This window comes from Dunckerocampus dactyliophorus, chromosome 1 (assembly GCF_027744805.1).
Source record: "Dunckerocampus dactyliophorus isolate RoL2022-P2 chromosome 1, RoL_Ddac_1.1, whole genome shotgun sequence".
NCBI classification, from domain to species: Eukaryota; Metazoa; Chordata; class Actinopteri; order Syngnathiformes; family Syngnathidae; genus Dunckerocampus; species Dunckerocampus dactyliophorus.
In genome coordinates, this window is record NC_072819.1 from 41,245,183 (window position 1) to 41,261,944 (window position 16,762).

At 41.2% G+C, this 16,762-nt stretch overlaps 1 protein-coding gene across 2 annotated transcripts in view; it reads left to right on the forward strand.

The window, feature by feature from the left end:
* LOC129177936 (protein kinase C and casein kinase substrate in neurons protein 1-like) overlaps positions 1–16,762 on the forward strand; it is a 43,827-nt gene that overhangs the window by 15,055 nt on the left and 12,010 nt on the right. The window contains exons 1-2 of one of the 2 annotated variants that reach the window (XM_054769574.1): positions 7,569–7,766; positions 12,588–12,717. In XM_054769574.1, the coding sequence (XP_054625549.1) occupies positions 12,658–12,717 (60 nt within the window). In that variant the 5' untranslated portion in view covers positions 7,569–7,766; positions 12,588–12,657. Of the gene's footprint in view, positions 1–7,568; positions 7,767–12,587; positions 12,718–16,762 lie in introns of those variants that run through there. The other variant, XM_054769575.1, reaches the window with a different exon arrangement.

A 16,762-nucleotide genomic window follows, 5' to 3' on the forward strand; every position in this document is an offset into this window, starting at 1 on the left:
TTTCCAACAATTTCCAGGCATTATTTTGTATTAATAGAGAAAAACCCATGATTTTGAATGATTCAAGGTACTTGACGTAACTGCAATGGAATTACAATGGAATACAATAAAATAGACTTTATTGTCCTTTTTGCCAAACAATGAAAATCATGTTAGCTGGTTTTGTTTAGCATGACATAAAAAGTAAGAGCAAACAGCAAAGCTACTGTATTTACAACAAGGTGCTGAGAGTCAGTGGTAACATCAAAAAACCTGCTGTGAGCTTGTAATAGTGCACTCAGAATGCAAACAGTGACAAATAGTGCAGTAATAAGTATACTAGAAATAAAATTTGAATAAAAGCTGCCAGCGTTAAACGGGCCCTCGCACCCCCACGTAACTTGGGATTCATGTGAGTAGGCGAGCACACAGACGCAGGGCTCATAGCCAGTATCCCTACTTTGAATGAAATTGGGGTGTCTCGAGCAGAATTTTAACATGCATAATATTTATCCAGGAGGAGGTGTCATCTCAGGTGACAAATACACGTCACGGACCGGAGGGTGACCTAACCCACCATAAAAAACTTCCGGACAATCTGACCAAGTGAAAGGGAGTTATGACAGTTAGAATGTTCAACCAGGAGGGGGCGACACTGGTGCCACAGTGGCCATGTGGTCATGTCATGTCCTGTCCGATGCCCCAACCAACCGTGAACAACTTTCGGGATGATTGGACCATGTAGAAGGGAATTATAGCAGTTGTACATTTCCACCAGTTGGTGGCGCCATTGGAGTCAATATCAAAATGTAGTCATGATCAGACCCCAACCCTTAACCCCCATATCCATTTTGAAAATCTAGTGATATGAAGTGAAGTTATGACTGTCTGTTGGTTAATGGCGAGGAGCAGTCTTCACCACCAGGCTCCACCCACTACATGTAATGAAACATCGTGCTTCATATCATCAATTTGTTTAACGTGCCCTGTATAAATATGAAAGCGATTCAGTAAATTAACTCAGAGGAGTGGGTTTTTGTATAAGGCACGTGTTTAGTTGTCACTTCCTGTCGCTACAAGGAGGCACCGTTACCAATTGAGGAAGTGACATATGGGTCTCTTCAGGGTGTCATTTACGTCATACAGGCCAATTATTGCAGAAGTCTGACCTTCTGGAGTCAAGTTATTTGAGTTTCGTGTTGCTTGGCGAGTCTCCAAGGCTCCACTCACATTCTATGGCGTAGGCTAAATTGGTTCGCAATATATAATTGCCCATTTGTCTAGTATCTGTGGTTTTCATGTGGATGTGGCCTCGTTTGCCCTAAGTCCCGAAGAGGAGTTTGTCAAAGTACGACCCCTGGTTTTCGTCCAAAATTCCTGTTAGTTTTTGGACATGGGATCTTGAGACTCGTTTCATGAGTGATGTCTCTACCAAATTTCACAAAGATCTGTGAAACGGGTGGCGGGGGCTAGTTTTTTCTAAATTTATAGGGAGCACTAGCCAGTCAATTTGTGGTGGTCTCATTTGGGAGCTCCACCATATTGTTCAGGCTTGGATTCTTACGTTTTTAAGTTTTCAACCACATGTGAGAATCTGAAGTCAAATTATGACACTTTGATGGTCAGTGGCGAAGGTAGAAACTTTGCCTCCATGTCACACCCACACCGTGTGCTTTACATCAATATAGTTCACAATTTAAGGTCATCGGTCTGTCCGTCAATATGCAATTTAACTTCGCCCATCCCTCTAGTATCCGCTGATTTTCATTTGGGCTGATTTGGTCAAAGTTCGTCAAAATGCAACCCCTGGTTTTTGCCCCAAAATCACTGCCGCAGATGGCCGACTTCCTGTGTTCTTGAGACTTTTTTGTGCACCAAATTTTTCTCCACCAGTTTCATGACGATCCATGAAACTGGTTGCAGGGTTATTTTTTTTTAAGGGGCTGCTACTGAGTGAGTTTTTGGAGTTTATGTCTTTTTTTTTCCGAACCGGATTCGCTTGCAAATTTTGGTGAGTTTTCATGCATGTTAAGGCCCTCAAAAATGTGAGGAAAACTGTGGCATAATAATAATAAACATAGCAGTCAAAAGTCCATCGCCACATTACACTGCAAATTTCATGGCTTCACCCTATTACGATTTTTCAAAAATAAATTAATAAATCATCCTGTTTCTTGGTTGAATACAGCCTCTTCATAGACAAAAAATATGCATACTCAAGCAAATGCTGCATATTTTATGCCTAAATTAAGCATTTTTAAGCATAAAAATGGCTAAATTAACTAAAATATACAATACAAATACAAATATAAGGCATTCAAAAGACACATTTAAAGACATTGATGATATGTAGTATTGTACATTAGTCACTCTGTGTCAGTAATGTTACATGTCAGTAGTGCGGAAATTCATATATCACGGTCAGGTCTGGAACCAATTAACCGCAACACAAACAAGGGATTACTGTAAATGTAAATAGACCAAAGTATACGACTCTTGGTAGATAATAAATACAATTGGGTACAGTTACAGTGCAGTGCTGCAGGTTACCTAATCAGATTTTCTTCATTGTTGATATGTCTGACATTGTCTTTGTGAAACATCTAAAAAGCCAGATGTGTCACATTGTTTACCGTGTCATCAAAATGGATCATTTTGTCAAGACTTACCTCACCTTTCTAATTATTGAGACAAAATTGACCACAGTATCTCTGGACAGCACCAACTCTCCAACCAAGATCTGTTTTGGGTGTGTGAACCAAGATGGCTGAATAAACAAGCAATGCTATCAACGTACCAAAGGGTAAAATAGAACAGTTTTCTACGCCCATTGTTGTACGATAACTGAGACAGAGTATGAGAACCCAGGTAAAATTTTTGCAAAAGTTTTAATCGAAAATCATACGAAAACAGGGGCGTTTGAAAATACCATGGTTTGCCTGTATTTTGTCTTCACATACAAATGTCTAATATTTTAGTTGTGGCTGACTCAGACAGGAAAAAGGTTAAAACACTACTGATTTAACAAGCACAAGACGTGAGGAAAATCCCTCCCAGGGAACAAAGAATGATGCAGAACCTTGACTCTGCTGCAGCATCACTGGGGGCGTTCAGGATAAGGTAGCTGAGTCATCCTTTTATGTTTTTGTTTCAGCCATCACTCGCAACACAAGGCCTCTATTGGCTTTGTTGCTACGTAACACAGGAAAGAGGCTTTTGAATGAAAGCAATGTCATCCGATACTTAGATATACCTAGATTTACTTCTAGGAACACATCAGTGGCATTGACGTCATCAACCAGAAGCTGCCAATATTAGGTATTTGCGGTGATAACTAGTAAGCATGCCAACATGCTAAACAGCTTATGCAGCAAAATCAAATTGTTGCAGACACAAAAATTAGCATGGGGTGGTTCCAGTGTTGTATTTAGCTAATTTAGGAGGGAGAGCTTCATATTCTGCTGCAGACACCCCTCGTCTGCATGAGCACGTCACTTCACATTTGGATCCCGTGCCTAGCGCACAAGCAGCACCAAAGCTAACTCTCCCTTCTTTCTCTCTGTGTTGTTTGTTAACATCCCTCTGTTATTGCACTGTTGTAGATTTTTATTAGTGCATCCCTCATTTGCTTTATGATGCTCTCGTGTATTCTTGTATGCAGATAAATGTGTGGGGGTGATGACATTGCTTTACACAGACCGCCATCTTAGTGTGCAGAGCTATAATGTGTGAAGCCACAGTTTTCCTCTCCATACTGATACTGTGTTAGACTGTGCCTGCTTTTAATGATTGTCCATGGAAATGTTCCTTTCTTGTAAACATGTTTCTGAGATAAGACACATGAATAATGAACAATGATGTAAAAATGCAGGTTTTTGTCTTTTTTGTCAAATGTGTTAAGATCATTTAATTCAAACAACAGTGCCTTCCAGAAGTATTGGAACAGTGAGACCAAATTCATTTATTTTTCTGGAGACTGAAAACATTTGGGTTTGACGTCAAAAGATGAAGACAAGCTTTTATTTCCACAATCAATAAATTGCACTGGATGTCCACGCTCAGTTTCAGATGGTGTAGGTTAAGTTTTGCTTGTGCAGACTGCATTTAGAGCTGAAAACAACATGAAAACCAGAGAATCTTGAGAAAAGATGGAAAATCAATCAGAACCGTTGCACAAACATTGCTCGTAGCCTGCAACCATTTGGAATGCCCTGAAGAAGAAATAAACCACTGGTGTACTAAATAGCAGACATCAAACAGGTAGACCAAGGAAAACATCAGAAATTGATGACAGAAACATTGTGAGAGCTGTCAAGAAAGACCCGAAAACAACTGTTGGTGACATCAGCAACAACCTGCAGAGGACACAAGTGAAGAAATCACTACATACTGTTCATAGAAAACTTTAGGAGAAAAGTACAATGGCTACACCAGAAGATGACAAGCACTCATTAAAAAGAATAATAACCAGGCTGGAATTTGCCAAAAAGTACAACAATGAGCCTCAAAAATTCATCAGTCAATAAAACTTTGGTTTCCAAATTTTTTTGTCCTCACATCCTGAGGGCTTTCACACGAGAAACATCTGAGATCATAGATATAACAGCGTATGCCTGAACTAAAAGACGTATCCTCACTCATGATCACATACAGCTACGAAAATACACAAACGTATCTATCAGGTGTAGACCCTCATTTGGTTTATTTTGGTGTGTTTCTGTGGGTGGCGTCAGGTTACAAATACGTCGTCTCATGCCGATAAAAGCAGTGTGTTTTATGTCGTAAAACCGAAATTTCTAAAACCAGTTTCACACCTGACTAAAAATACGATGTGATGGCGTAAAATGACAACTGTTAAAAATGGCAACTTCTAAAGCACTGCCAAATGCTACATAAACTAAAATGCACAAATTGCTGGCATAAAAATTTTGGTGTGGATATGATTGGAAATCAAGAGAGTTTGAAGAAGATTGGTGGAGAATTGACCCGTCACATCAGCGACGTTGGCGTTGTACATGCATCCATTTTCCCTACCGCTTGTTCTCACTAGGGTTGCGGGTATGCTGGAGCCCATCCCAGCTGTCTTCAGGCAAGAGGCAGGGTACACTAATCGCAGGGCACATATAGACAAACAACCATTTACACTCACATCAACACCAATGGAAACCAATCAGCCTAGCATGCATATTTTTTGAATATGGGAGGAAGCCGGAGTACCCACGGAGAACCCACGCACGGGGAGAACAGGCACACAGAGATGTTCCAATGGAGATACGAACCAGAACATCTCAAGCTACTATATATTTAACAGACTGTGGTTCAATTCCGTCATGATGAGGACAATACCCTCTGTTCAGTGGTTGTGTTTTGCAGTGGTGTTCTCTTCACCCCAATCCTTTATTCTAACAATCTAATTTAACAATTGTACAGTTCACAAAAATTGAGCTTTCAGTATTGATTCAAATAAAAGTATGATAGACCATGGTCGCATGCTCTGCTTAATGATAGAAAAATCTGCACCAGGTAGCTCTGTTTCCTGGAAACAACCATGAGACGAATCCCATCGTTGTCTTCTTGCCCATCTGGCCACGTCCACATCCTCCCTGAGTTTTCTGCAGCTTCGCTCGCGTCCCCTGATGTCGCCCACCTCTATGTCAGTCTTTCCGTCTTGTCACCACCCAGACGCTGCTGTCGCACACTGTTTGTCTCGGTCACTCTCCCTGAGCCCATGTCTCAATGAAAGACCTCCCGCTGTCTCTCCCCTTGTGTGTCCTGTTTGAGCCGTCGGTGGAGGTGCAGGGCGTGCTGCGCCGATCAGACACCACTCACACAGTGCAAACCAAACATGATTAACAGTATAATTTTGCATACTACCCCATCTGAGCTCTTAATTGCTGTTGTCGAACCAGTCAAGGGTATTAATGTGCAGAAGGTTAAAGTTAGTTCATCTCTATGAAATCTTCTTACTCTAACAAGCTTACTTGTTTGTGGTTTCCATTGAGTGCTGTAAGAGGCTCCTTGCGAGACACTCAGAATGTGTCAGGTACATGTCAGCTGGTGCAAATGTTCTCTGGCTTCCTCCCACAGTCCAAAAACATGCATGTTCGGTAGACTTCAATTTGCAAGTATTGCTTCTTATGCACTGAAACCTTGGTTAGTGGCATTAATCCGTTCCAGAAGAGCTGACTCTAACCGAAATGGATGCTAACCGAATAAGATATAATATAAGTCCAATTAATCTATTCCAAAAAGTAAAAAATGTTCACACAAAACACGATTTTATAGTTTTGCAATTACAGTTTTGCATGCATAAACCATGCGAAATGCATATAAATACTGTACATATAAATGATGAACGGGATAACATTTTAGATCACTTTTACATTCACTGAAGGCGTGACTCTTCACACGACTGCTCCCAAAGACACGATGTGGAAATATAAAAAACAGCCAGTTTAGACTTTACGCTTCTTCTGAAACTGTCATGATTTTCAATCAACACCTGTGTGAGCATTTTCATTTTTGTAAAGGCAGAATTTGTAGTTGTACCTTGTAGCAAGGTATTCTGGGAGATGAAGAGCTGTTCTATCCTCCTATCCAACAATTTGAAGGTTTTTACAAGTTCAGTGATCTGTTTTATCTGAGCAGGTTTTCAATGTTAATTTGTGACAAAAAAAAACAAACAATTACTATACTTCACTATCTGCTGTAATCAAGTATTGTGCACATAAAGTCCATAGAATAATATTTTTATAAAATTCATGTTTTAAATATACACTGTACAGTATAGCTTCGTCGTTACATACATCTTAATTATGCATCATCAATTTCTTTGAATTTCGTGGAATTTCAATTCTACTCCCTGCAATTCGAATTTGAATTGCAATTTTGGTTCCTGTTTGCAACCGCAATTCAAATTCAAGAATTGAAATGGAATTTAGAGGCCATTCTCTATTCAATTCAGAATTTTGCGCTGCTCTGATGACATCATAGACGAGCGACGCAGCTGGCTTTTGGTTCCTGTTTCCATGCAGTGGTAAGCTAATAGGACGCATCGTTAGCGTCCTATTAGTGATTAAGAGCACAGTTGGACTGGCAGTGTAGTCACAACACAACAAGATGCGCACCATATTGTACGTTAACCAAAGAGTGTGCGCAAACCGAAGTTCGACTGAAGGCCTACTAATCATAAACTGTGTACTGTCAGCCCAGTGACATGATAAATCCCACCTTTCACCCAAGGTAGGATAGGTTCAGGTCATCCCGGATGGTAAGTTGGTGTGCCACCACATTAGAACATTATCAGGTCTGTGTACCTCCTAGTAATAACGTCATCTATTACATTTAAAGAAACAAGAAAAAACAAAAGCCATTAGCACACAATGTTGCGTTTGTGCTGTCAGCGCCACATTTACCATTTCCAAATGAAGTTGCCTTGGCGACTCTGCCCTGTTGCTGTGGTCATTGCTAATTTGCATGTTGACCTTCCATTTCTGTTTTGTCTCTCGCGTCCTATCCGCCCCTTTGCTCTTCTTCCCTCCGGGTTCCCTCCCCCTTCTAAAGCTATTCAAGTGCAACACTGCAGGATTATCCCTCAGCCTCTGAGACACGCTCGTTTGGTCGCAGTCGCCGTCCTCGCCGGGTTCACTTTGGCAACAGGAGGCCGCACCATAAATACTTGTTTACCTTTCAAACCACCCAGCATTTGGACTACACATTCACACATCCATCTTTATTTCTCAGTAACTGTTTTTGTTTTCCTGTTTTTTCAAATGGAGCCAACGATGGTAAGTGAATGTGCAGAAAATGAATGGTTACACATAAACACATATGCAATACTGTGCCTGGCTTTTTTAGTGTTTGACATTATGATGTCTCACTTATATGAGATTGTTGTGGTGAATACTGAGTGGAATCTGTGGCCACTTTGGCCAGTCTCTTAGCAGTAAACACCCTGTGGGATTTGTGGTGTGTTCACAGGGCTACAGGTGGCTCGACCTCAATAACTACAGTGTAAGAACCTTTTTGATACACTTACAGCGCACCCCCCACTATTGTTTTCATCTCTTGGGACACACTCCCAGCAGTGTCTTGCCTCTGTGCATTGCGACGTTTTGAGCCACCTTGTATGGATGTCTGCACTTGGCATTGTTGAAATTGTGCATTGTTGAACGTCTAGCTTCGAGCCACTTTGGTTTTGCTTGGGGATTGCGGCATCATTTTAGGGCTTAACTGACTTCGACATTACCAGGTGTTGTCATCACGAAGGCGGGAGCTGATTGGATGGCTGAATTGATGGACAGACTGTTTGACCATCACCTTGGGATGGTTGCAGAGATTACAGATGATTAACTGCTTTAGTCTTCCTTGTCATAACAAGATGTGACACGATAACAGTAATTATGTCTCTGGGCTTGCAGTTATCTTTTCTTCAGATCCTTTATGAGACATTTTTTAAAAGGTTTTTGAGGCCAGCCAAAATACTTGGCTAGAACTTGGACCCTTTCCATGTTTGTAACTAAAGCATGTTTGAACTCAGTGGAGGGCTTTAGACTAATCTCAACTTGTTTCTTTTTTCTATTGAACTGTAAATATGCATCTATTGCTCATTTAATACAGTGGCACCATGGCTTTTGTTATTAATTTGTTCCATACTAATCTTTTATATTTGCATTGTATTTTTTATAATCCTTTTAATGTTGTTTTAGGGAGGCAATTTTTGACATATGTCCAGGGACAGCAGATGAAAAATAGCCTTTTGGCAAATTCTGGTGCATTTGCAGCAATGTTTTTTAATGTACACTGTCCCTGTCAAATAAATCAATAAAATAAAAAATAAAAAGGTCAAAACAGGGCGCTTTTTACCATAGGAAATAATGTAAATCCAATTAATCCATTTTATACACCAAAAACATGACCAAAAAATACATTTTATAGAGAGTAATTATAGTTTTACATGCAGAAAACAATGCAAAAATAATTACAGAAAATTATGAATTTGTGGAACTTATTGTTGATGCAGACTTTGTGTGCATTCCGGCAAGATCAAATTTAATAATGTTTCTCACCTTCTGTATGAAATTGCTGGCACTCGCAACTTTCTTTGGCTCCATGGCGGGTTATTTAGCAGGAGCAATAAAAAACACGTGACAGTGTGTCAGCAACGCATTGGGTACTTTATTTGGGCATTCGATTTCATGGGATGAAAGCGCAAATGGACTAGGACTAGCAACAGAGCAATCTATATTTTCACCGATAATTTAGTTGTAAAATGCATATTCACACAACTACCTGTGCAACATGCCACGATATTTAGCTTAGCTTAGCTTAGCTTTTTTAGCTTAGCTTTTTAGCTTTTTCTTGTTTTTTTCATATGCATATATTATGTGCACTAAATTTGATATATAATGATAAATGTTTCGTAGCAAAATCATCTCTATTTTTGTCAATGAGCATTGAATAGAAACATGTTTGAAAAGCATTTCACAACTAGGATCCCAATGAAAGGCAACTCGTGCCTTTCATTGGGATCCTAGTTGTGAAATGTCTTCTGTTCAGTTGTGTTCCATAAAAGCCTCGACTGACTGCTGATTACAAGACTCTCGTAGGCCAAATCAGTGAAACTGGGACCAGTCACACAGGCACACCACTTCCCTGATACATTTTTGATGAAAGGCCATGATAGTAAAAGCACAGAGGGAGCCGTCTAAACGGCACAATTTCATCTCCACCTTTCAAAGATGCTATTTGTTAGGAAATAGAGGTCAGGAAAATATTTTCTCATGACTCACTGTATCCGAGGTGGAAGGATACTCCAGAAAAGAATTCCACTTGGCTGTAGAATAGGCTTGGACGTTGCTTCAATTCGACCGATCCGGTTAGGATTCTGATTCCTCGTTTCGATTTCGGTTCCTAACGATTCTCGGTACCGACGCTTTTAAGAGGCAGGGTCATAAAAGTTTGTGTGGCTTAAATGAGAACCAGAGTTCTCTTTGGATGAAATGTCTGAACTCCTCCAGGGTTTTTTTCATGATATGAACTTTTTATCAACTTCACTATGAATTTCTCACAGGGTTATGTTCAACCAGTACATAAATATCAAACTATTCAACTTGAATATAAATGTTATGAAGTTTCTTCCTACAGGAGTACACTTTCACAAAACATGTTTACGTTTGAAAAGCTCAAACACATTTCCACATATGCTGTTGGTGATGTGTTAGTCAGTGTGTGATGCTGCACGCACTGAAACGTGCACTAACCTGGGTGCAGGATATAAAATAAACAACTTGTAAATAAGATTTAGTCTATGAAAAGTACGGGGGCGAATGTTAGCTGGATGAGTGGAGCCACCATATCAGCACTAGTCTAGCAAACGGTACTTTGTCTGCTCCCTCAAACAAAGTCACATGAAAGAGGGGGCGGAGAACAGTAAGGGGGGCCGTGAGAGGCAGGAAGGACTTTCAGTATCAGTGCAACATACCTGCCAACATGTATGAATTTGTCGTGGTCAGCATGCAATTTGACCCTCAAATACGCTTGTATGCTTCACTGCTCTCCATTTTGTTGCATTTCGCCGGTTTCAGTTTCGAGACAGTCTGTACAGTACAGGTAAATAAATAGACATGAGCAGTTTCTAAATAGTATTTCAAATCAGGCGGGTGTGAAAACATTTCTATCCCCCAGTGGGGGCATGACAGAAAATAATTGAGAAGTACTTCACTAAACTGACCGCTCTTTTTTTTCTTTTTAATGAAGTTAATCCAAACTTTTTAGGCTCTTCTTTTTCTTGGCACTCGCCGGCTTTTTCTTCGCGGTGTTGTCAACTTGGCAAATTTATCGCTTAATCTGATGACAAGTTTTCTGGTATTTGGGGAGCAGCAGCGGGTGGTGCTGAGAGGTCCGCCCCGCCCCAAAGCAGTTACAAGCCATCAGTGCACTGTCAGCTTCCGCGGCACACTGGGAGCGCTACGAATCCATGAATCACGCATGCGCGAGGCACGATGCCACCGCGTGATCTCGCCCTGTTTTACAGAGTGGGATCGAAAACATAAAAATGTTTCTTAATCTTCATTAAATGACTTACCTGTCATTGTGTCAGAACGTGTGATGGAAGAACATTGTGTGATAAATGAAACATGTAGTCCAAACTGCGAGATAAAAGGTGGACGCTGGAGGCGAGTCTGGATGTAATTATGACGCTGTCTTGACTTTGAGAGACGCTGGCCGATATTAGAATGATTTTACTTTGATGAAGTGATGACCAATTTTAAATTAACAAACCAAGAATCAAATTTATTTATAGTTCTAAGTGTAATTAACGTGTTTTTACTCACTTTTTTGTCTCTCCTACGAGGTTAGCTTTTTTCCTACAGCATTTATTACGTCATCCATCCAGCTATCCATCCATCCATCCATCCATCCATCCATCCATCCATCTATTTTCACCCGCTTATCCAGGTCTGGGTCGTGGGGGCAGCAGTCTCAGTAGGGAAGTCCAGACTTCTCAGTCCCCGCTACCTCTTCAGGAGGACACCAAGGCGTTGTTACGTCATATGCAAAAAATATGCAAATTAGCAAATGACATCATCTAGCGACTTCGAGGACAGCCAGTAGCTACTGTACTTTTCTTACTGTGGAGTTGGCAACAGGGCTTCTTTGTTGGCGTTCGTGGCATTTTCTTCCGGTCAGTGAAGTGAGTATCAAAATTAGGAATCGAAATTTAAAAAATGACAGTCGCAATGTTAGTCCCGGTTTCCATCGATGTTTGAGATGAAATGCCCAGCCCTACTGTTAAAAGAGGATGACGGGTCCACCATTGAGGTTACTGCCCGTGTTTGAACGAGATCTCCCTCATGATGTAGCAGCAGCATGAGCGCAGGTGCCGACTCATCTTTTAATCTGAAAAGCCTTGAGTCACCCTTCATCTGTTTGTCACAGAAATGTAAACACACTACGCTAACTTGAGCTCTGAGTGCAAGGAAACCGTTATTGCTTTTCATCCGTCATTTCATTTTGTATTAAGGTTGAGCTAAACATCATTAACCACATTTAACAGAAAAGCGAAACCAGTGCAAGAGCCTTGTCTGCAAAGTGCCTTTATAAAGCACATATTGAATGACATTGCACTGCCATTCAATGAATGCAGTGATGATCTCTTCTGAATGAAAAACATCACTCAAGAAAGCAAAATGGGTTTTGCTTCATCACAGTTCGGCAGGGCTTCTTGTGCTTTAACCTTGGTGGTATGATATCAGTAACACCTCAAAAAAAACATCCACCTGTAAGGAAACCACTCTCTTTATGGAAATATGGAATAATGGGCAAAATGGGGTAGAGTTTGCAGTGTGTGGGTCATGCATGTGTAATGGCAGTCAGTCCTTTCTAGGACACGCTGATACGAGATGGCCATTCCTGCTCCTTGGGGCACTGAGCTGGATGCATGGCTGAGGAAGCTATTTTTATCTAATTATTATGAACATCTCACTGAGAAAGTTCCCTTCACTAATTGCCACAATGTAACGCAAGGCCTGCTTTGTTGCTTTTAGGGCTAATAATTGTATATGAGCTTCCTGCATGTTGCGTAACCATCTCCTATTGTCTTCCAGTGTACGAGGAACCAAGCATCACTGCAGAGGACAGGTTTGGTCGAGAGAGGGCTTTGTAACATCCAGGAAAATGTCTGGCTCGTACGATGAATGTGCAGGTGCTGACGACACCATGGACAGCTTCTGGGAGGTACAAACACACAAGCTTCACTGTCACACTGTTGCCCTCATAAACAAAAAATGATTTGATAATAACAGTATGAGGGTTGACTCACACTTGGCCAATCGGTAGGTGAGCGATGGTCGCATCCTGATCGCATACACATGCACAATCCAGCCAAGTTATAGAATGACCAGTTAACCGACATAATTCATAGCAGAAACAACCACGGTATAGTCGTCATCCGTGAGAACAGTTGTGTGTATATAATGTTTCATTTAATAAATGCAATCACTCTTCTTGCAAGTAATTAATGACAGCCGCCACCTACCACAATATAAATAATCAGAATTACTCAAAAATAATCCACTGGAAATAATCCACAAAATCATTGTCATATGTGAGCTAGTGGGGGGTCAAATGGAAGGCACTATTTGGCTGCTGCAACCAACAAAGGCGCTATTGAGCCTGTCTCAGTGAGCAAACTTGATTTGATTAAAACAATATCTATTACTCGATTAATCCATTGATAATTTTCCCAATTAATCGATCAAGGAAATATCCCTGCAGGAAACCTATGTTAATATGGAAACTAAATCTTAATCGCACAGACTGTGCTAGATAGACAAAGGCATGTTTCGGTCATTTTTTTATTGTGAACATTGTGAAATATTTTCACATGTTAACATTATGGTCCATCTTTCTTGTGAATAATACCTTGCAGAAGAGGTGGAAATAAGAGCTATAATGAACCACATTGAACACTTATCCTCTGCCCCTCGCCCAAAGTCAGCTGGAATATGTTCCAGCTTATGCATGACCCTTAATCGGATAAGCAGCAGAGAGTAACTGAATGTAAAACATCTAATCAAAAAATGAGTAAATAAATATCATATACTATATGAAGTTAGTGATTCATTCATATATGTATCACACATATTTCTATGGGTATACTCTCAACATTGATCAAAATTGATCAAAATTTAAAACCCGGCAGAAAAATTGCAATAATTTACATTTTGCACTGTTGGATCTTAAGGAGGAATAAGAAGAAATAGGAGTGAGCAAAAACATTCAAAACAGCAAAACAGTCAGCAATTTATTGCAAACAACCATTAAACTGAAATAGGCTGTTCATCAGGTGATTAAAAGTTTAAGACCATAACTCAAAAAATAAATAAAAATACAATTTTCAAAAAAGGACTCAGTATTGAGTGGCTCAATACCTCAAAAATTTCCAGAAGGCTAATGGTAATGTTACTCAAGGTGGTAAAGATGACTTCACGGACCGAAACTGATATCCATTTTTGTAAACGTCCCTAGCCATCCATCTCCAAATGTTCTCAGTTTGATTCAGATCAGGGGGACATGCAGGATGGTCCAAAAGAGTGACGCTATTCCTCTGGGAGAAGTCTTTCATCAGGCGGGCATTGTGAAATTCAGCGTTGACCTGTTGAAAAACCCAGTCATTACCACACAGATGAGGGGCCTTCAGTCATGAGGGATGCCCCCTGCATCATCTCCACATAGCCAACTGCCGTTTGACGCCCCGGCACAACCTGAAGCTCTATTCCATTGAACGAAAAAGCACCCAGATCATGATGGCGCCCCCTCCACTGTGCCGTCTGGACAGCATTTCAGGTGCCAATAATGTTGGAAGCCATCGGGACCATGAAGGTTACATTTTTCCTATCAGAGAATAAAACTTTCTTCCACCTTTCAATGTCCCATGTTCGGTGCTCTCGTGCAAAGTCCAAACGGGCGATTTTGTGATGCTGAAGGAGACGAGGCCTTTGAAGACATTTTTGTTCTTAAAACCCTTTTCTCGCAGATGCAGTCTGATGGGTATTGGACTGCACTTGGCACCAGTAACAACCTTCATTCGGGCAGAGGATCATCCCGTGTATTGATGAACAGCCACTCGGATCCTCTGGCTTAGGGCCGGTGACATTTTTTTGGTCTAGCAGTTGACTTTTTTGTTCCATAACCCTCATGATCTTTTAACAAGTTTAAAATGACTTACTGCGTCCAACCTCAGCAGCAGTGGCGCGCTGCAAGCCCAAAAAAAGCCCAACAGGCCACCCACCACATTGAGGCTGCTTGTTATCGCTATAAATATATACATTTATTGTTGCATTATGCGTAAGCAACACCAAAATGATACTAAAAACAATTACCATAAAAACTTTTCATGACTTAAATTCTTTGAGTAGCTTAAAACTAGAAGATGCAAACTTAAAAAAACATGCATTTTGTGTATTGCAGTCTGTGAAAAACTTTAAAACTGGGCATCTCCAATATCACTCATGAGGTCATGCATGGGGCAATTGCATGATTAAGTAATGCAGTGCATTTCGTACAGTGTATTTTGACTGTGAGGTAGCGCCAATAACGTCACCAAGATGATCCACAGCACTGGTTGATGTGTGACAGGCCACGTAAGTGGCTATTATTAGCCCAGCATTCACACGTAGAATTTGTCTTATCTTGTTGTCCTTAAGGGCTGTGAAACCCATGTCTGTTAGCCACATGAAAGAGAAAGATGCACAACTTTTTTGTGCTTCCCGGTATTAGTGTGCTGAATTAAATCTGCACGGTGAGCAGGTATCTCACACTTGCAGCATCTGCAGAATGCCTTCAGGACATCTCCCACCTGAGGATGAATCCAATCCTTCAGTGCTCTCGTTCTCCCACTCTTTATTACTTTTTCTTGTGTTTTCCCCACTTACTGCCATTTATTCTCACTCTGTCTCGTCACTCGCGTCTCTGCCACTCTGGGCTGAGCTGTAGTTGTGCATGCTCTCTGTGCGTAAATGTGTTTGGGGGCGTGGAGACTCAACTCGGGTGGCTCAGCCGTTTTCTTCTACTGCTGTTCTATTGTGATGCATATGCCTCGCTGTTGTCCCCTGCAGAGCGGTGGAAGTACTGCATGAACGAGCACATCTCTTGTTCGTCTGAATGGTTTACATTACTTGGGTGATGTTTTTAGCGTGCCAAATGAAAAGCTTTGGCGGGCCAGACGTGGCCCGTGGGCCGCCTATTGAGGACCCCTGCTCTAGCACATCGTGCAAAACCTAATCATTCTTAAGTGTGGTGAGATGCATTGCGTGTGTGAGAAAGCACTTTAAAACCCGGCAAATTAGTGTTAATAAATTCCCTCGGTACAGAGTCTTCTTTGTGTCAGAGCAGCACAAAGAACCTCAGTCATCATGACTCTGAGGAGGTCTTTTGTCATGTGCACCTGCTGGTTCTATCTGTAGACAAGTGGTGTGAAAACACTTTAGCCTCAGTGTTTAGAAGTACAGGGTTCACCTGCATGTTGTTGTTTGTAACACACAGGGGCACACACCTGTTTCACGCACTACTGCTTCACGCACTACTGCAGGTCTTTCCGCTCAAACCATGATGGCACATGCATGCCGACACCAGAGCCAATCACAGTACAGCTCTGTCGTCCGTCAATGCATTAGGCTGCCTCTTCATGAGGCATGGATGTGACTTGATGCATTTCACACACGCACACACACACGCACGCACACACACACGCACACACACGGTCTGCGTTCTCTATGCATTTCTGCCTCTTCTTTATCGTCTATCCCTTCAAATCTGTCTGCCTGATCTACACCACTCAGAGGGATTAGTGTGCGCACGCGTGCCCAGTAACGCACACACGCTAACACAAGCCCATGTCATTGCATAACTACACATGCAAAGGCACGAGCTTCCCCTCCCTTCACTATCCCCCCCCCATCCTGCTGCATGAGCTCACACCCCCCTGCAGGCACGGAGGAGGAGGAGCAACGCCGCCTGCTCCAGCTTAGGGTGCAATGTTTGAATAAAAATGGAGGCTGTGTACAGTATTAAGAAGTATAATAGTAATGTTTGCATGGTTGGAGGGTTCACGGTAGCTGATGCTTAATCATACAAGGAATATTAGCTGGCAGATAATGTATCATACATTGTAAATTATTTTCATTGCCACAGTTGTTAGAATCATACATTATCATACCAATAATACATCAATCACCTGTATGTTTTTACGTGAAAGAATAATGAAAATAAAACCTTTTTT